The sequence below is a fragment of the Carica papaya genome, chromosome 1 (assembly GCF_054855325.1).
Source record: "Carica papaya isolate Zhongbai chromosome 1, ASM5485532v1, whole genome shotgun sequence".
NCBI classification, from domain to species: Eukaryota; Viridiplantae; Streptophyta; class Magnoliopsida; order Brassicales; family Caricaceae; genus Carica; species Carica papaya.
Genome location: NC_142309.1, coordinates 5,809,465 through 5,829,552, shown reverse-complemented (window position 1 = coordinate 5,829,552; position 20,088 = coordinate 5,809,465). Strand labels below are relative to the sequence as shown.

Below are 20,088 nucleotides of genomic sequence, written 5' to 3'. Positions count from 1 at the left end.
ATATAGATATTAAAAAAAAAAACAGAAGGAAAATCATGTGCTTAATAAGATGGCTGGATTTTCACTCCTGTAAAAGATAGCAGTGCAAAACCTAAAACAAAATACGACTGCGTTTTAATTTTTTAACTTTAATTACGTTTGAGAAGTAAAACGTTAAAAGAATTAAGACTGAGTTTTAACTTTTTACCATGTACACTCTCACTTCGATTCTCACGGTAAATGCAATACTTGCGCCTTAATCACAGGCTTTTCTCACTCCTGTTCCTCTGTCCTATTAAATCACCAACTCTCTCTCTTTCTCATTCTCCGATCCTTCCACAATTCTCGACTCAGGCTCCGGTGTCTCTCGCTGAGATCTCGTCGGAGAAACATGCCGGGAACCTAACTGCCATTTACCTCAATTCCTTTATTTTGCCCGTTCTCTTCCTGCTGTACATTATCAACCGTTTAAGCTTTTTTTTTTTCAAAACGTTACCCGCTGTCTAGAAGGAGCATTTTCTGTTGATTTTGTGGAGTTTTAGCTTGGAATAGATCATGTTGTTTCTGGGTTTTTTCTGGTTTTGATAATGTCGGTGAGTTTGCGAAATATTTTGTGATGTTTATTCTGGGTTTCTTTCTGGTTTTTGATTAGTAGATAGTCGTGGAGGAGCTGGAGTAAGGTGACACGAGATTTCTTTTTTTATAATTTCGGGATTAAGACAAGAAAAATGTACGAAGTCCAATCTTTTAATACAAAGTTTACTGTAGCCGAGGGAGTTGAGCGTTTCGAGGTGTTTCTTGATTAGGTGAATTTAAGTTTTGGAGAAACCAACCGCGTCTTGTGTGGAGATAAAATTGATATCTGGTTGTTACTAGAATAATGATAGGGAGTCAGAATTTTGCATTATCTTTTTCTGTAACTCTGCTTTTGGGTTTAAAAACCCAAGTTGTCAAATCCTGTTAAATGTTAGCGTTGAATCTCTTAACTTAAACTCAAGGTCTGCTACTAGCATCGAGGATAGTTAAAAAAGAAAAAAGTTTGCACTAATATTTGTTGAATTGGGTAAATTTTTGGTAGCCAAGGAATGGTGTGTTGCAATGTGTAAAGCAGAGGAGAGTAATGAGAAGCGCTACTGTAAGAGATTTTGGGAGATGAAGATGAAACTTTTAGGAGAAAGCAAGGTTGAGAACTTAAAGAGTTCTATGGTTTCGAGGTCTCGAATGAAGCTTTGGATGATTAGAGCTGTAATGACAATATTAATGTGGAATTGTGTTGTTCAGTTGATGGCACTGGGGGAGATGTGGGGGCCAAGGTTGTTTAAGGGTTGGCCTTCTTGCTTCACTCACTCTGTTTCTCCTTTGGCTGTTGGATTTTCTTCTGTTCCAACCAAAATCATTCTTCCTCCAAAGAGTAAGTTTTCACCTACCTTTTCTCAGTGTTTCGTCATTCTTAATGTTATTAGAAAAAGGTGTTGATGTTTGTGAAGAAGATCGAGCTGGTGGTTATTTTTAACATGGAATATGAACCATGTTGCAGAAGAAACTTGCTGTCTTGATCATTTCATGTGATTATTTTGCGGTTTCTCATATTAGACACTTTTTTTCCCAATTTATTTTTTCACTTAAAAGTGGATTTTATCTTTTTACATACTTTGTGCAAGAACCTTTGGCTTATGGATTCCGCCTTTTGCTTGGTTAATTTATCATTTAACTCTGTTTTTATTGACATGACTTGCTTTCGCTGTAAAAGTTTGGAATCCTAAATGGCTCCTCGTACCTGTATTTCTGAACTTGTAGCTGTTCTTTGCAGGAGTATATAAGAATAATGGCTATCTTATTGTTTCTTGCAATGGGGGACTGAACCAAATGCGTGCAGCGGTAAGATAACAGCTGATTCTTAACAATATGTGTCAATAGTTTGTCATTGAAAAAATCCTTCTCCTTGGCATATCTTTCTTCTTTGAGAACATCCTTCTCCTCGGTATATTTTCATGTTTGGGGTTACTGTATATAAATAGCTTTCTTTTGGATCTTCTATGCAGATATGTGATATGGTCACCATAGCCCGATATTTGAATGTTACTCTTATAGTTCCAGAATTGGATAAAACTTCATTCTGGAATGATCCAAGGTATGTTGTTCACTCATGCCTCACTTCCTGATACAAAACCTTTTTGAAGGTTCCTTGATTCTAATACAGAATCATCATTAGTTTCTTTTTTGATTTTCCATAAGCAGTGAGTTCCAAGACATATTTGATGTCGATCATTTTATAAGCTCATTAAGAGATGAAGTTCGAATACTTAAAGAGTTACCACCTAGGATCAAGAGAAGGGTTGAATTGGGAATGTTCTATTCATTGTCCCCAGTTAGCTGGTCTGACATTTCTTACTACCACTACCAGGTTGGTTGTCCATCATATGAAGCTAAAACTATCCTTTTCCTGAATTATTGTGTCTGACTTTCTGATGTTTTTCTCAATAGATTCTTCCTCTGGTGCAAAAATACAAGGTTGTACAGCTAAATAAAACTGATGCCCGGCTTGCTAATAACGGACTACCTCTCGAGATTCAAAAGCTGCGTTGCAGAGTAAATTTCAATGCTCTCAGATTTACTCCCCAGATAGAGGAACTTGGCAGGAGGCTGGTTGCAATTTTGAGGGAAAAAGGCCCTTTCCTGGTCCTCCATCTAAGATATGAGATGGACATGTTGGCTTTCTCTGGCTGCACTCATGGTTGTAATAGTGAAGAGGAAGAAGACCTGACAAGAATGAGGTATTATCACATGGAAGTTTCAACTTAATTATTCACAATCTTATTATTTTAGTTATGTCTAGTGACTCTAATCATGTGTTTCAGATATGCTTATCCATGGTGGAAGGAAAAAGTCATAAATTCTGAAATGAAAAGGAAAGAAGGTCTGTGTCCTTTGACACCAGAAGAAACTGCTTTGTTATTAACTGCAATGGGTATCAACCACAATGTCCAGATTTACATTGCCGCTGGAGGAATTTATGGTGGAGAAAGAAGGATGAGAACTTTGGCAGCAGCTTTTCCTAATTTGGTTAGTAGAAGTAAGAGTAACTTTTCTTTATCATTTTATGAGTACAAGTTTTCATGGGTTGATTTGCGATTATGCAACAGGTCAGAAAAGAGGAACTGCTTGAACCATCAGATTTGAAACTTTTCCAGAATCACTCATCCCAAATGGCAGCGCTGGATTATCTTGTTTCCTTGGAAAGTGATATATTTGTTCCCACTTTCGATGGAAACATGGCTAAAGTTGTTGAAGGCCATCGGAGGTACTACTTTGATTTTTATGGTCTAAGTTCTCATTGCCTTCTCAAACGGGATGAAAGAATCTCTTTCCAATAGCTTAGTACGAGTCTTTCATGACCTAGATGTTACTCTGTTTACGAAAGTAGGAGACATTCCCAACTGCTTTAACTACAGGAATATTTCTCTTCCATAAAACTAAAATTCAGTCTGACTTATATTTATTCTGATTTTCATCAGATTCTTAGGATTCAAAGAGACTATATTGCTGGACAGAAGACTATTGGTTAGATTAATAGATCGATACCAAAATGGGTTATTAAACTGGGATGAGTTCTCCACTATGGTGAAGGAAATTCATGCTGATCGGATGGGAAGGCCTAAGAAACGAGTAGTGATTCCAGATAGGCCAAAGGAAGAAGACAATTTCTATGCCAATCCGCAGGAATGCTTGCAGCCGTTAGATGAATCATTAAGAAGCACATGATTCTGTGTCATGCCATTGTCATGATCTTGATAGGTATATACTCCGTATCCACACGTATATTTATCAAAGATAACAGTCAAGTTCTATTAGAGCTTGGGTTCTAAGAGAATTGAGAGTCCTGTGCCTGGATGCTCACTCATTTAGAGGAATCTAGGATGTTAAATCACTCTTGTATTTTCAATAAACAGAGGGTACTTGTATAGAATGAAAAAGAAATATGCCACTGGAGGGTTACATATCAAAAAAGCTGCACTGTAAAGAGTGGAAATTAAAATTGTTTTTGTTTTCAATTTAACTATCTGCTATCAGGATATTTCCTGTCAAAAATTTTCATAACCTTGCAGTTTTGTCAGCATGAATTATGTAATCAGAAAATACATTTTGCCCTATTTTCTTCTGGTTTGTTGAATTTGACTAACAATAAATAAATAGTGGGCATCAAATACTGCACGTGATATGATTCATTTTAGAAATAATTGCTTGTTTTAGAGGCAGAAGACCTGATTATGTGCTTGTAACTACATTAGATTTTTCTGCATGATCTGCTCCTACCTTTTCAAGAGAAGAATCACAATCCATGTGCTATATATATATATATATTATTTGTGTGCGTGTATGTGGGTGTGCCCACGCGTGTGTACGCAAACAATAAACAGACAGTTACATCAAATTTCCCCCTCCCTTGGTGAAAAACAGAATCCATTGAATCTGAGAAAATCTATCCATCTACCCGTCTTGTTTATATTGTCTCTGAACTACATATACGTGTTAGTGTTGATACAGTTATATATGTTTACGTATACGTATGTATGAGGGTGGAGAAAGGAATCTTCGATTATAAATGATTTATATAATACTAATGTTTTTGGTTCAGCTCTGCCAAATCATGATTCATAAAATGTATTTGAATCCATTTCTAAGTCATTATATTATAATAAGTATTTGATTTGGTTAAAATAAACGAGCCTACTCCATTACGATCTCACCATCTAAAAATACAAAAGAAATACACACACAATCATATGGCGGTTCCATAATGATTGCCCACTTCCTACTCATACCCAATAATTATTTTTCTTCATATTCAAATCACAATTCCAAGATCCCAAGGCAGTCATTTCCAAGATAATACAGTATCACTTACACAGGTAAGCTAGAGAATTGAGGAGCAAACAGTAAAAATGTCTAGTTGGTGATTGTGCTAGTAGGAGAATGGGGAGTGATCCAAAGAGAATTTTTTCACTGATCCAAGAAAATTTTTGTGGGTGATCCAGATCCAAGAAGATAAGTCATCCTCCATTAAAGAAACTTAAGGTAGATAATAATAATAATAGTCATATGGGTGGCTACCAGTTTTCCCATATTTGCACTAATACCGGTGAGTGGCAAATTCAGGCACTTAACACACTATTAAACGTAGCTTTCACACTACACACAAAAGAAAGAAAGATAGATCAGTTTCTAAGGAAGTGGATGATAAAAAAAAATTCAAAAGACTTCATGATTCCTAGTTTTGCACATCAGACTTAAAACAGCCCAAGTTGTTGAAGTCTTTAAACAATACTTTATGTGGCATATTTTAATATAGTTTTTCTAAAGTCTTAATCAGTAAAATTCTCTATTGGATTAATCTGTAAATTGAATGCAATTCAAGCTTACATCATGATTATGTCAAGTGATCACAAATTCCTTCCAACTTAATGTAGTTAAATTACTTGAGCTTCTAATGGAATCAGTCAAACAATGAGTAACTGGAGTGGGGTAATGGCTTCCTCACGGTTTAAAAATGAAAATAAACTAAACTTCAACAGAAAAGTATTACCTAAAATGCTGCTAATTTAGGTTGAATATTAGGTGCAGAGTTAGTAAGGTCACGTCTTCTATATAGCATAAAATGCTAAGATTTTAGTTGGATTATATCTTAAGATTGCCTTTTCATATTTTGTCAAATCATACAACTTTCTGGGGGAAAAGAAACTAATTTTCCACTCAATTCATAATCAAATCCTAATTTTAAGTTCTACATCATAATTAAAAACAAAATCTCTATTTCTGTCCACATTTTGAATTCCTTAAAATGGTAAAAAAATTCAACTTTCACTGTCAAAGTAATGATTTTAGATTAGCAGAAAATTTGCTCTAGAGAGTATCTTAGAGCTCTGAGTCTGAGCCTCCTCAGTTCTCACAAATGTAAACCATCAGACTAAAACCCAGGTGCAAGTAATAATAATTTAAATGCAACAAATTATGTTTTAATTCTCTATATTAGAACTAACACAAAAACTGGAACAAAAATCAAGTAGAAACAAAATAAGAATTAAACCAAACACTCACCTTCTAAATCTTCAGTAATCAAAATTCTATTCCATGGACTTAAAAAGGATCCAGACTCCGGGAAACAAGACTATGCATGCTAATGGTCAATCTCCTCAGACTCTTACTTGCTCATAGATCGTAATCCCAGTTAAAGGCATCCACAAATTCAAGACCAAACTCAACTCAGAAAGCGTGCAAATTGCTTACTAAATGACAGGATTTTGGGCAAACTTAAAGCAGTAAAAGCATCCCATGCACAAGGAATCCCGCTATACTGTACAACCAAGTAAGAAAATAAACCTTTGCATACAAAACAGATTGCTTCGGGATAACCAGCAACTTCCCAAGCCTCTACCTTAACAGAGAAATACAGACAAAAGAATGTTCAACATTTTTTTTACCCCAAATCATGGCAACTAGGCAGACCAAAGAGCATAACCATGTACAATCGGTCAGAACCTAGCTTATCTGTAGATTATGGTGAAAACAATGAACCCCACCCCTTGTAAGTAACAAACTGGAAAAACTAAAAGAACAGGTGATCAGAATAATACATAAGCTTTCTTATCTTCTGACCCTCTTATGAGGCTGATCAGAACTTTCATTACAGTTCTGAACTCCAGTTTGCAACATCATTTGATTGTTTGGGATTTGGTTCTCATGATCCTGGATGAACAACAAAACAAATTTAGCAAGGTTAAGAAAAGATACAGGATATTTGAAGGATACTAACTTTTTCTCTTTAACAAACAAACCTCTGAACCCGATGCAGCAGGATAAAAGCCACTATTTGCTCGCTTGCCGACATCAATTTGCACAGAGATGCTAGCCTGTGATAAATCCATTCCTGACGATTGCAGAGCTTGAGTCAGGGCATTCAATATCCTGTTCAACATCAAAAACATTTCTTAACAGCAACACCTTACCATATCTATCTTTATACACCAAACTTGTCATTCCAATGCATCAACAATTAATATATAGTGATTTTCACCCCAAAAAAAAGACAGTTACAAGTAATTGGTAGTCTGACAATAGCAGGGCATTGGTGGAAAGGGACAGAAACAAATAAGTTATTAGCAACAACAGGAAGTCTCTTAAGACATTGAAAAGCTCAAAAAGAAAAAATTGGGAAGGGAGGGGGAGGGGGGGGGGTCAGTGTTATTGTTGTACAAACTTCTAATGACCACAGGCAATAAGTAAAGCTCAGACAGAGAAGCCAATCCTCTAGATGAAGAGCACTAACATCTAAAAATAAAAAATACGAGAAGTCATTTCAGAAGATAAGCTTGCTTTAGGACTCTTAAGCTAAGTACAGACTACATCTGCACATTTCAAATAAATTGAATTAGGCTAAGAATTAACTGAATGGTCTCTTCCTAAGGAACATTTTATGATTTACAATGGCCCAAAACAAGTAACTAAAAGTAATGCTTCATATAAATGATTTATTCTCAAGGAATGTTTTGCAATGCAGATAGAAACTGTTGCTATATTGTATATTGCATCATTAAATCCTGCGATTTTATGATAAATAGGCATTTAATACAATAAGTGTTTTAGTTGGGCAATTAACTTAATCAATTTTTTGTTACTCACTGAGGAGGCTCACCCTTGAGAATAGGCAGTTGATAAACTAACCGATCCACCTTCAATGTTAAGGTCATTCTGTTCACTTGTATCATTTAGAAGAGTCGACCCAGTTATACATGGTCTACCCTGCCATAACTGGGAATTGGATTGGTAAACCATGTTCTCAGCTGCAACGGGAACAGATTCCTGCAAAGATTGGGGAGGCATAACAACATTTCCAACAGACGCAAATGTGTTTTGTTCTGTTCGCAAGTTGGAGAGAGCCACAGAATTAGCCAATCCAGTGGTATAATCTGCTGCTTTGTATATTGTAGCAGGCTCCAGATCAGATTCCACTGGATTTGGGACATTTGAAAGCACCACTGATGGAAGAACGTTGTTTTCAGGACCAGAACCATTCTTTGTATCTTGAGAGTGATCCATAAAACTTTCAGCAGACCTCTGATGACTTCTCTGTTTCAGACATATAAAAACGATCATAATGATGCCTTCAGAATAAAATAAAATATGCAAATCTATAGTAGCCATACAGATCACAACTCTTCCTATTTCTAGGAAAAGAATAACCAAGTTCTCCATCCTCCCCCTTCAAAACTTGAACATCACAGAACCCAATCAAGAGGAAGCCAAAACCATTCAAATTCAAAAGCTACAATTAGGCTACATCAATGCACAGAACAACGAAAAAGCACTAACTTTTGCAGATGCAATCAGAACATACATCAATTAAAGAATTGCCAAGCTAAAAAATTTACTTGAGTATCTATTTTCAGGGAAGCTTCCAACTTCATCAGCATTTAGAACATCACTCGCTACATTAATGAATCAAGGAAAAAATAAGAAGCAATTTTTTGCAGATTCTTTCTTTTTTTTTTTAAATAAAATTTTTGCAGATGAGATAAGAATGTATATCAGTTTAAAAGAATTACAATAGCTAAAAATTCACTTAAATGTCTATTCCCTGGAAACTTCCAACTTCACCAGCATTTTGGAACAATACTGCATACCTACTAAAGTTCTAGTTATCTTGAAATCAACATGCTGGATTTCAGGATGACCATACCACTGGTCAAAATACAACAAATTTGGTTAGCAAGAAGTGAAAACAGTGGTTGAATGAACACTCAGTAAAACCAAAAGATATCAACATGATTCAGGTCCAGACTTTCAGGAAAAATGACATGCAAAGTTTGCAAGGTATGACATGTGGCACAAGCACAACCCGGTTCATATGACAAACATGATTGTTGTATAGGTCTCTCGAAGAAGATATGGCTATAGTTTAATTGCATGTCGCTCCCATTTGACCTCATGATTTTTTTTTTTTTTTGAAATAAGCATTTTACTTCATTAATAGTTTACTGTGAAAAAGCATCATATGTTCTCATGTTGAGAGCAGAGTGGATGCATCTTCAATGCATAAAACCTCCAGTTTACTTCAAATCTTGAATTAGAAGTGTCTATATAAGATGCCATTTTACTTCAAACCTTTACAAGGAACATGTGTCTATATAACATAGCATTTGATCACATCTTGAAATATTCATGTCATGGGAAACATGAGGTAGTCAAACAACGACTGAATTGCCTTTTCATTCACTCACTGCACCCTTATAGAGTGAATAAAACAATAAGCCTCTGCAACAAGGAGAACATCTTCAATCATTAAAAATCAACTCATTAGTACTAGGAGGAAGTATTTGTCTACACAGATGTCCCTTTGCAATTCAATATTTCCAAATACCAATTGTCGAGTTCAACAGATACATCAACCATTTTATGGCATCCATCTAACACAATGTCAAAACATAGAAAAAGAGTGCATCAACAAAGATAAGCAAAGCAACTAAAAGTTCCATATGCTAACATGAAAGGGAAGCATGCAAAAATGCTTATGCACGTCCATAGAGTTAAAACTTATTATTTTTTTTTAGAGAAAGAGTTAGAGAGAGAGAGAAGCATTAGAAATAAGCCTATACCCATGGAATTAATTTGGTTGGTCCCTGATTCCACCCCTGGTATGATCCCTCATACATTTGTAACTTCTCCTGCAAAAACTGAATATACTCTATAACCTGCATAACAATAAGGAAATAAAATTAATTCACAATGAAGAGATTTAATTGCAAAATGAACAGAAAGCAACACAATTTTTTTACCTCTAACAGAAAGGATGCCTTATCTCTTTTTTGATCATTTTGAGGTATGAGATCTCTTAAAATCTGAAACCTGCGACAAAAATGAAAATAAAATGTTCTTGAGGTGAGCGTAGAATCAATATTAAGAAAAATTAAAATACAACAGCAAAACCCCCCAACATGACAAATCTTTGACAAAGACTTGATAAATGCTTTTTTTTTTTTAAATGATAAATAAACAAGCACATTTTCCCCTAATACATAGGCTTTAAGTGCCTATTTGTTAAAATGATCAATTATCTATTGACCCTTACACATCCTCTCTTCATTTTACCGAACTACAGCAAGTGCTTTTTCTATCCTGATATGTGTTTTTATCCAATCAAGTAACTGTTTATTTCTTAACTCAGAGCACCAAGCCTCCTAAAAGCACCTTGTGCTTTAAATATCTTTTTCCTTGAGCAATCCCAAACAATCCCTTCAACTTTTACTAAAAACAAAACCAGAAATTATTAAGGACCAGAGCAGAGTTGTGCATGTGTATACTTGGCTTCAAGGTTGCTAGGAAAATTGAAGAATAATTGGCTTCTTTTGATTCAGTAGTAAAGATTTGATAAATGATTTTTAAAAAAAAAAAAAATTGATAAACAAACAAGCACATTTCTCTAATACATAGGCTTTAAGTGCCTATTTGTTAAAACGATCAATTATCTATTGACCCTGATACATTCTTTTTTTTAATTTTACCATACTACAGCAAGTGCTTTTTCTATCCTGATATGTCTTTTCATACATTCTTTTTATCTCAAAAAAAAAAAGGACCAGAGCAAACTTTCAGCAACTCTATAAACAAGCCACAATCAACCCAAGGATAATATTTAGGTTCCTGGAATTCATAATTATACAAGTAACAGAGCCAAACTTATTATTAGATTCACGTTATAGTGATGGATAACAAGTTTTCTAGATACAGATATGTAGAATGGCATGTCAGAAAATACAAGAAAATATAGGTAGAACCAATAACATATCTGCAAATTGAAGCTGAGCCAAATCCACCAAAAACATATAAACTAAGATTAACAATGCACTTGCATCATCGTATTAATCAATATGATGATGAAATAATTTGAAGTAGAATGAAGTGAATCACACAATTTAATTTTTTATGCTATTGACAGTTGATCATTTGATAATGAATCTACGGTATGAAGACAGTGACTGTTAGATGAATCTCTTGACTTCCTAATAATGAAATAGTAGCTAGTTTCATTTTCCTTAATAATTCAATTTTCAGAAGCATGGCCGAGAACACTGTTAAGATCTGTTTCCCCAACTTACCAATCAAAGATGTGAAGCCCTCATCGATTCAGGTCCCTAGCCAAATACCAGCAATCAAGAACTGCCCTCTTCTATTGTATTGTTCCAACCATTATTTTTTACTCATCTCCCTTTCATCTCAAATCATCATGCACAACCATATTTTTCTGGCAGCTTATTCTACCATTCTCTGTTTAATATCCTTCACAGGATTTAACATAGTTTCCCTCCAATTTACCTAATCCATAAATTTCCTAATTCCAACATTTTGACCAGAAAGAGGCAATGCCTTCGTGAATTAAATAGTAGCTCAAACAAGAAAGAAGATTGAGATATTACGTTTCTGGAAAGCATAAGACATTAAAGACACTCATCTGAACATTGCTACTACAAGTACATATCCAAAGGCATTAAAACAATTAATTCATAATCAAAGCAATATCTTAAAACATATATGAGATATTTAAAGCCACCCCAAAAAAAAAGAAAAGAAATAAGCTCCGAGCCAATAAAAATATATAAACAGAAACTGAGAAAAAAAAAAAAAAAGTTTGCCTCTCATTAATCTTGCTCCTCCTGCGCTGCTCAGTCTCAGAATGCTTTGACCTATGCGCGTTTGCCTTCTGTCCGGTACTCTTCCCATCTACCTTCGCTATTTCTCCTATTGTTCAAATTAAAATGTAAAGAAAATCAAAAGGGAAAAATCGCAAACATTGGACTCAAACTAACAGTTCTTCGTTAACCAATTCACATTCACTTATACATACACATAGACGCGTAGACATTCATAGGTGCTCATAAAACAGTGTGTTACGCAAACATTTATATACCTGAAGAGGAATCGTTCTTAGCAACGAGGTTATCGTAATCGTCAGCTTCTTCTTCTTCCTCAAGATGAGACTTTGCAGATTTCACCATTTCGCGCTATAATCTTTATCTACAATCAGCTAACGAGCACAAACAAAAATTTAACTATAAACGAGAGAGAGAAAGAGGCAAGACAATCGCAAAAAATACAAGCATATGTATATACACATAAAGATACGTACTTGCACATCTATACGCTAGCGTTTGTATGGAGAGAGAAGAAAGAAAGAGAGAGAGAGAGAGAGAGAGAGAAGTAGGAAATGGAGCTCCGAGGGAGGGTCCGAGTGGAGCCAGAGCCAGAGCCAGAGCCAGACAGGTCTGTCTCTACAGAGAGAGGAGAGAGGGAGAATTTTTGTACAGTTGGTGGAAGAAGAAGCCCTAGGCAAAGACTTAAAAAGTTCTGTAGTTAATTATAATTAATTAATTAGCATAATTATCATTTCATTTTATCATCCTTTTATCTTAAGACTCATTTTCTATTGGCTGCCGCTAAGGCGCGCGTGACGGAAGCATGTTAAAGAGGGAGTGCACACTTTTTTTTATTAAATAAAAAAAAAAATGTATTTATATTTAATAAAAAAAAAAAGGTTAATATGTAAAATTTAATTTATATTTCATTGAAAACTAAATTATATTAAACAGCTTAAGTGATTAATATTAACAAGTTTCAAGACTTTGCCTTCCTTGGAAACTGAAGATAACAAAGGGCTTCATCAATATTAAGAAGGCTGCAAGAGTTCTTACAGGAATTAATGAAGGAAAAATTCGTATTTAGTTACGGAATAGAAAAAGAATATCCTTCTGATCAACTACTCATCATCTTTACATAAAATTCAAACACAAAATGAATTAGAATATTAAACTTTCCCCCAAAAAGATCAGCTGTAGTGTTCTATTTAGATGTTACACTATCAACATACTTCTTTAGAATCCGATCAGAGGTAAGACCGACAGTAGCATCCGCAAAAAATGGCCGCTGAGTAAACATGTAATTTACTGCAGTGGCAGTGAAGTGCTCATGCCAGAGGTGATGGATAGACAAGCTAGACATGAGGATCCCAGTCTGATTCATTCAAATTCTTGAGCTATGGTTAAGAAAATTGCTTCCCAGTCTGGTGGAAAAAGAAACTGAGGAGAGCTGGAAATTTTCCATGCATGAATCCACAATGGAAACCATCCTTTATATAAATACAAATGCCTGCAAGGCCAAGATCTCTCATGTGTGCTGTTATCTCTCTCCACCCTCAAGATCTTCTTGATCGTCCAATTGTGTTTCCTCTTTGTTTGTTTCTCCACCTCCATTTTCACCATGTCGAAAAAATAACCCAGATGATGAGGAATCATCCTCGTCAAGATCTTCTTCCCGTTCCTTCTCTTTTGATCTTAAGATTACTTCCCTGTTCATCCAAGCAGGGCAACGGTGCAGCACTCCTAGAGCAGCTTGAACTTGGGGATGCACCGGAGGACTTGAAGCATTAACTGATGCATTGCGTGGATCATCCCTCAAGCATGAACATTCAGGAGCTGGATGAGAGAGGAAAGATAATGGCTTTGCTGTAGTAGAAGCTTCCTTTAGACCATCAAGTAAAGTTTTTCTGAGATGCCTCCTTATTGATGTTACCCAAGTATGATTTGCTTGATACAGGTGGTCGCTAATTTCTTCACAAAGCCTGGCAACTTCTTTCCTATGTTTCAAATCCACAAAAAGAAAATGGAATCAACAAAAAGTCATTTTGAAAAATGACTTCTAATAGATGCAAGATTGGATTAATTGCAAGAGAATCAAAGTTTTATGAACAATTCAAGGAATCAAGTGAAGATACAAGATGAATTTAAGAAAAGATAAAGATGGATAGGAGGAATACAAAAATGAATTAATTATGATAATTTCTAATAGAAAGGAGTGCAACCAATATAGCATTCAGAACAACAATCTTGCTAGCTGGTTGGCAAGTCTATGGATCACATACGAGGAAAATGAGAAACTCATGTCTGACTTTGATTTATTAGTTTTTAGTAAGTCTCATGAATCTAACTTATTATCTACCTGAATATGTTTCTATATTTCTGCATATGTGTTAAAACACAAACATTTACCTGTCTGGCCTGTATGTCTTTGAGGCAGCTGACTGATAGAGCCTGTGCCCCATTACTAAACTAGCAAAATTTGGATGCCCCTTACCATCATGATCAAATCCTGGGATGAAAATATCAGCTTCAACACAAATCATATAGTCAATTGCTTCCCATAGTAATTTATGTGCATTAGTTCTCAACTCCATAACTGTACTTTCGGGTTCATTATCACTCTCAGCCACCCAACCCCACCATCCTTCAATATTATAGGATTTAGGCCGAGCTGGAGGTGGTGGAAGTGGACGAGGTCGTGGACCAACAGTTTTCCATGCATCTACCTTCATTTCTTCTTCAAAGGATGCTGGAGTCCGTGGGTTATTGTCATTGAGTTTAGACTCACGACCATAAATTCTACTGAGCTCCCAATTAGTACTGAGAGAAGTCCTATCGACAACATTTTCAAACATCCCATGAAGTGGAATTAAGGTTCTTTGGCCACCAAAAACTTCTCCCCCAGAAACATATATAATTGTGTCCCACGCATACCCATATGCCCGTAGGAGAATACCAACCTGTAGAAGACCAAAAATTTCAATCAAAGGCTATTTCCTCTGAAGAAATCTACTCCTGTACAATTTATATCTTATCTTGAATTGGCTTTGAAACTGCCTTTCTTTCTATTTCTTTTTTAATGTTAGTCTTATAAAGTCGCTAATTGCCTCGAACTACTGAACAAGGTTTTTGGTGCACATAGCATTTCACTTTTTATGTTCTAATGCAAAACTAACATCCACTTTGTTACCTCCTCTGGCATTAGTGGACAGGAACCCCTCATACGCTGTTTTGCTGAATCCAAATTAAGTGGTCCCTTGACAATCCCACGTTTTATCATCCATGATCGCTTGTGCTGAATCAGTTCGGTATGCACATCCTTCAAAAGAGCTCCAACACACAATAACCATAACAATAAGTTAGCTGCTTAAGGGGGTTTACAAATTAAATAAATGAGCATGTCTTCAAGGATTGAATAAAGTACCTGGAACAGTTCGGCACAACCATGATATGCTAAAGCTTCTCTTGTCATACCAGGATCAAAGGCAATAAATGGTCGTCCAGGAGCCCTTAGCCTGAAACAGACATTAGAAATTAATGAAAAACCAAAAAGAACTTTTATGATAATCCCAAATACTGAGCACTGATTGACCTTTGTAAGATTTTAGCAGCCAGTTCTTGGACATCCTGCCGAAACCGAAGGGCATGAAAAGCAACCCTACATCTAAGCCTTTGATACTCTTCAAGATGAGGCGGAAGGATGGCCTGGTCACACACAGAAAACCGATATTGATGTTATAAAGATATGAAATTATGAGCATTTTTCTAGCAAAATGACATCAAAAGCACCGAACTCCTACACAAGGTGAATATAACAACTTCTCCATGCAATGCCAGTCTCACAAGAAGAATTTACCTTTCAGAACATGAAACCTAGTCTCATTTCATTAATTAAAAAAAAAAATGACAGACATATAAAAGACACTGGCATATACCACAAAAGTTAACTAACCACTAGCAACTGCAGCAAACATCATTCGGCACATTCATGTCCTTAAGACTGAATATGATGCAAAGGAAAGTTTGATGTCAAAAGTGAAAATGGGCACATAATCTGAAAACATGAAGGAAGACAGTAGAAGTAAACTTGAGTCACAGCATTTATAAAACAAATCAGTCATCTTACAGTCAAATTTGGAGTTCAGATACGTACCCTAAATTATAAATGGAATAATGTCCAAAATGTTATTTACAACATGCAGGTTAACCACTTGCCTACTTCTACTTTCTTATATGTACTCGTGAAAGAAGCAAACCTCAAAATGAACTAGCACAGAATATGGATATTGTTTAAACTGATAACAATTGAGTTTGGATATGTCCTTACTGAAACAACATACTCTAAAAGATTCAAACCAGTCAGTGGAAGAGCGTAAAAATGAATACTATAAGAAGTTTAGTTTATGTACAAATTCAAATGTGAGCATGCGGTTAAAAACTTTTAAGTACCTGCATAGAGCTAAGAGTAAATAAAGAGGTTCAAATCCCAGTCAGTGTAAGGAAAGGTGACAACTTTAGTACCTGCAAGCATCCACCATCAGAAACCACTAGTTCAACCACTGAATGCTTTCTCAGTATGGGGAGAACCTGGTGCAGATAGTAAAAAGGTGAAGCTGCATATGGCACTCTAAACACAGGGATCTCCTTCTTTCTTCTAGCTTGTTTAAGATCTTTTGGAAGGGTTTTAACAATGCGAATGTCTTTTGCCAATGCCACCATAAACTGCTCCTCATTATAGAGATAAGCAAAACTCTTGAACTGCGAACTGCAATACACAGATAACAAAATTGACCAACAATACTCACTGGCTACACTAAGAATAACTACAATGTAGATTCAAAATTTTAACAATCATCTAAATGTCAACCTGATTCCTTTACTGCTTGTTGTCGATTGTATCTCAGGAATAACCAAGGTAGAATTAAGAAGCCGGGAAATCACAACCACGTCACAAATCTGAAACACAAAGATAAAACTTACAAGTTACATTTTTCTTTTTTTGAAAGTCAAATTCACTAACAAGTAAGCAAGTTAAAATGCCATCCTCACCGAGTTCCTTATATCATGGAAACCACCTTGTATCCTGACAAAAATAAATCCATTTGACCGTGATGTGGGCTCTATCATAAGCACACTTTTGTTAAAAGGAGAACGATGCTTCAAAAAATTCTCAAAAAGAAAGAACTAGAAGTAATCAAACTTTAACTAATGCAGGAAAATATTCTTCATAAATTTCTGTATACTTGCACAAATACGAGATATATTATTACTTCATAGAAACCGCATACTATAAGATTGTGAACAATCATCAAAAGGAACCACCAGTATTCAATATCTAAAACTTTACATACACACGACAAATCTAGATTCGAGATCCACTGAAAATAAGCCATCGCTGGATGAATTTTTCTGTGAATTGCAACCTTGTAAATATGACAGGAGGAGCCACACAAATTCACTTGATTACTGAAAATAGATAAATTAACTTGGCCAATTTTGCACTTGGAGACCCTTGCAAGTGACAGTAAGGAAATGCTAGATGTTCCGCGGCATAACAAACAATAAACTACTTTTAGTCCACTTCCACTCAGAATACCTCCTGTTAAATTCACAAATTCCAACTACAACCTTCTAAGGCCAAACGAGACATGGAGAAATTCAATTCCAGAAGACTGCATATATTCACAGTTCTACGATGATAGGGATCAAGGAAATATAATGAGCATTAAGAAACAAGTCTCAAGATTTCAAACTCATCTCTTACAAATCATCAACTAAGAACAATTTTAGACCAGCTTAACAGGAGGCACCATAATGGAAAGCAAAGAATTAACTTAGTTATCCTTCACTTCCATTTTTTCAATAAAAGAAGAAGGGGGCAAAAGTTAACATGACCAGCAATTCAAATTGATTCAGCAGCATTTTCAAATTTATCTTTCGAACTCTTTATATCCATTCAGAGACGATTTTAAATCTTAGTCTACCTAGATTAATAAATAAAACCAGCAGAAAAAGGAAAATTACAAATCAAAACAGGCTGAGTGGAAGATATTTTTTCTTCCATATCTTTTAAAGAAGACCTATAAAGAATGAAATGGTAACACGAAGATGCAAATGGAAGCTTACCTGCATAATCCCCTCTAGGATTTGCATCTGGATGTATAGACTCAAGATGCCTTACTGGACCCCAAAGTCTTCTGTACAATGGACTCTGCGAGACATATCAATGATTAAAACAACACAGTAAAAAACCATTACTGTACATAATTATATATACAACCATAAACCAGAACGCACAAAGTACACGGGAGCCAGAGCAGATAACAAGGTACACAATGTGTTACCCACAGTGACGAGTAATTATTGAAGCAATTAAAAAGAAGGCATCAAACTAGAGACGAAAACGAAATCAAGCTTATTTAAGGAAACAAACAAAACTGTTGGTAGTCGTAGCCTTAGAAGTTTCCATAACCAACATGGATCCAAAAAAGCCTTATAAGGCAAAAGCATCAAAAACTCAAGAGCCGAAAACAACAGACGCCCTTTTCAAAAAGGAAAGGCAAAAACTTTCCCCCATCCAAACCCAGAAAATTACCCAATTTGGATCACCAAATCTGCAAGAGAAACAAAATGAAGACGGCAATGGAATGGTAAAAAGAAGTTAAAGAAAGAAGAGAAAGAAGAGATCTTTGGGAGAATTTGTTGTTTACATTTCTGGCAATGTCTGCATTTTCAAAGATGGGTCTCCAGGAAAAAATTGTGATTGAAGACTGATACTCGGCAAAACCCTGCTCAGTGAATCTGGAAAGCAATATATGCACAAAGAGGGAAAAAGCTGAAAGAACAAGCCCAACCAGACCAACCCATTTCATTCTTGACTTGAAAAACATCTTCCCTTCTCCCTTCATAGTTAACTCTCTCTCTCTCTCTTTCTCTTACAGGGTTTTTTTTTTTTTTTTTCTTCTTCCCTGTGTCAAGTCTCTCAAGAAACGTGTAGAAATCTTGAAGAAACAGAAAAACTAGGGGGGAGAAAGCGAAGAAACAGGGAAGTGAAAGAGTCAAAGGGTAGAGTCACAGAGGCTGAGAGGGGGGAGGGACGGGAGACGCGAGTTGACACGTGTGAGATATGTTCTCTGAACTACTGAGGAAGAGTGGGGTTGTAAAGATCAGACACGCTATTTTCAAAGATCTTGCCGTGTCTTATCCACTCTCTTTCGTAGCGCGTGCGTTGCACTCTCCAAACGAAGCAAAAATATTTTCTTTTCTTTTTTTTTTTTTTTTCTGTTTTTCAATTTCTTTCCTACTAATTTAGTAAACATAGTTTTTACGATCAACGGGAAATGCATGTTAGTGGATGATATGGAAAATTATAAGGTTGGTCTAACAAAATAACATGACTAAATAGTTTATTTATAAATAATTCTTATGAATTAGCTTTTTAATTTTTTATTCACATATATATATATATAAGATTTTCAAAAATAAAATAAATAATATTTTGAAATAAAAAATCTAGTTTTCTTTAAACAAATTTTTAATTTTTTTTTTTTTTTTCAAATATATTAGTGCATAAGGAGACCTAATTTTGGTGACATATTTTGCCGACAGTATTATAATTCACTTAATTTATTTAAATATAAATTCGTACCTTTTTATTAATTAAATATAGTATATGTACGTTAATAATAATATAATCTTTTAATAAAAAATCATAAAATTTAACTCTAAAATATAATTTATAACTTAAAATTTACATTTTTATAAGTAAAATATGTACGATTTAGTGAAAAATCATAACTTATTAACTCATTGAAATAGTGCATGACAACAATTTTTTTTTTTTTTTTTTTTATAATTTGGGTAATGCAAATTTGTTTAACACATAAAGTGATGTGAATTAGGTGAAAATTTGGTAATACAAATGTAAAAAGTATATAGGCTAAAATCCCATGTTATGTTTGTCGTTTTATAATGTTGAGTGGGAAAAAGAATCTTTGGAGTTATATGAATAATTGGTGGGGGATGAGAATGAAAAAGGGAAAAGTGAGAGGTTTCATAATTAAATGCAACTTTGGCTTTCAATAATGGCATTAGCCTCTGGGTCAAACCAAACACAGCCTTAAATTTCTACCTTTCAGTCCCTGCAAATTATTATTATTATTATTATTATTTTTTTTTCTACATGGGTGAACAAAGTATCCATTGTTATTTGAGTCATGGAATATAGGTGTGTGATATATTTTCTATATTATATATGTTTTCAAAGAGGTTGTATTTTTTAAAAATATCACTTATAAATTTATATTCAAAAAATTTAAAATATATTTTTTAAATTTTTAAAACTATAAATATTCATGTATGTGCTTTCAAATCTTCTTATGTTTCATCTAATTGGAAGTTTGTTTCTTCACCTTTCTTGGGTAAA

The 20,088-nt window shown here is 34.9% G+C and overlaps 3 protein-coding genes across 4 annotated transcripts; 1 reads left to right on the top strand and 2 right to left on the bottom strand.

The window, feature by feature from the left end:
• Positions 1–238: 238 nt before the first annotated feature.
• Positions 239–4,130, top strand: LOC110820289 (rhamnogalacturonan I rhamnosyltransferase 1). Its single transcript, XM_022049734.2, has 8 exons — positions 239–1,390; positions 1,790–1,857; positions 2,022–2,110; positions 2,218–2,383; positions 2,464–2,753; positions 2,838–3,042; positions 3,123–3,280; positions 3,495–4,130. The coding sequence occupies exons 1-8, from the start codon at positions 1,078–1,080 to the stop codon at positions 3,739–3,741; spliced, it is 1,536 nt and encodes a 511-aa protein (XP_021905426.1). The 5' UTR covers positions 239–1,077; the 3' UTR covers positions 3,742–4,130.
• A 2,214-nt stretch (positions 4,131–6,344) lies between these two features.
• Positions 6,345–12,352, bottom strand: LOC110820088 (transcription factor BIM2-like). 2 transcript variants are annotated; one of them, XM_088216739.1, is made up of 8 exons: positions 12,158–12,352; positions 11,939–12,055; positions 11,664–11,769; positions 9,810–9,879; positions 9,630–9,725; positions 7,670–8,103; positions 6,813–6,942; positions 6,345–6,723 (listed from the first exon to the last, which is right to left on the bottom strand). In XM_088216739.1, exons 2-8 carry the CDS (start codon positions 12,024–12,026, stop codon positions 6,622–6,624), a joined length of 1,026 nt encoding a protein of 341 aa, XP_088072865.1. In that variant the 5' UTR covers positions 12,027–12,055; positions 12,158–12,352; the 3' UTR covers positions 6,345–6,621. The 2 variants fall into 2 exon arrangements, with proteins under 2 accessions (XP_088072865.1, XP_088072872.1); XM_088216746.1 differs by having other exon boundaries at positions 11,939–12,045.
• A 321-nt stretch (positions 12,353–12,673) lies between these two features.
• On the bottom strand, positions 12,674–18,781 carry LOC110820243 (O-fucosyltransferase family protein). The gene is made up of 10 exons (XM_088216733.1): positions 18,374–18,781; positions 17,790–17,874; positions 16,713–16,783; positions 16,531–16,619; positions 16,185–16,428; positions 15,256–15,368; positions 15,088–15,178; positions 14,854–14,982; positions 14,073–14,623; positions 12,674–13,660 (listed from the first exon to the last, which is right to left on the bottom strand). The coding sequence occupies exons 1-10, from the start codon at positions 18,569–18,571 to the stop codon at positions 13,204–13,206; spliced, it is 2,028 nt and encodes a 675-aa protein (XP_088072859.1). The 5' UTR covers positions 18,572–18,781; the 3' UTR covers positions 12,674–13,203.
• Positions 18,782–20,088: the final 1,307 nt, after the last annotated feature.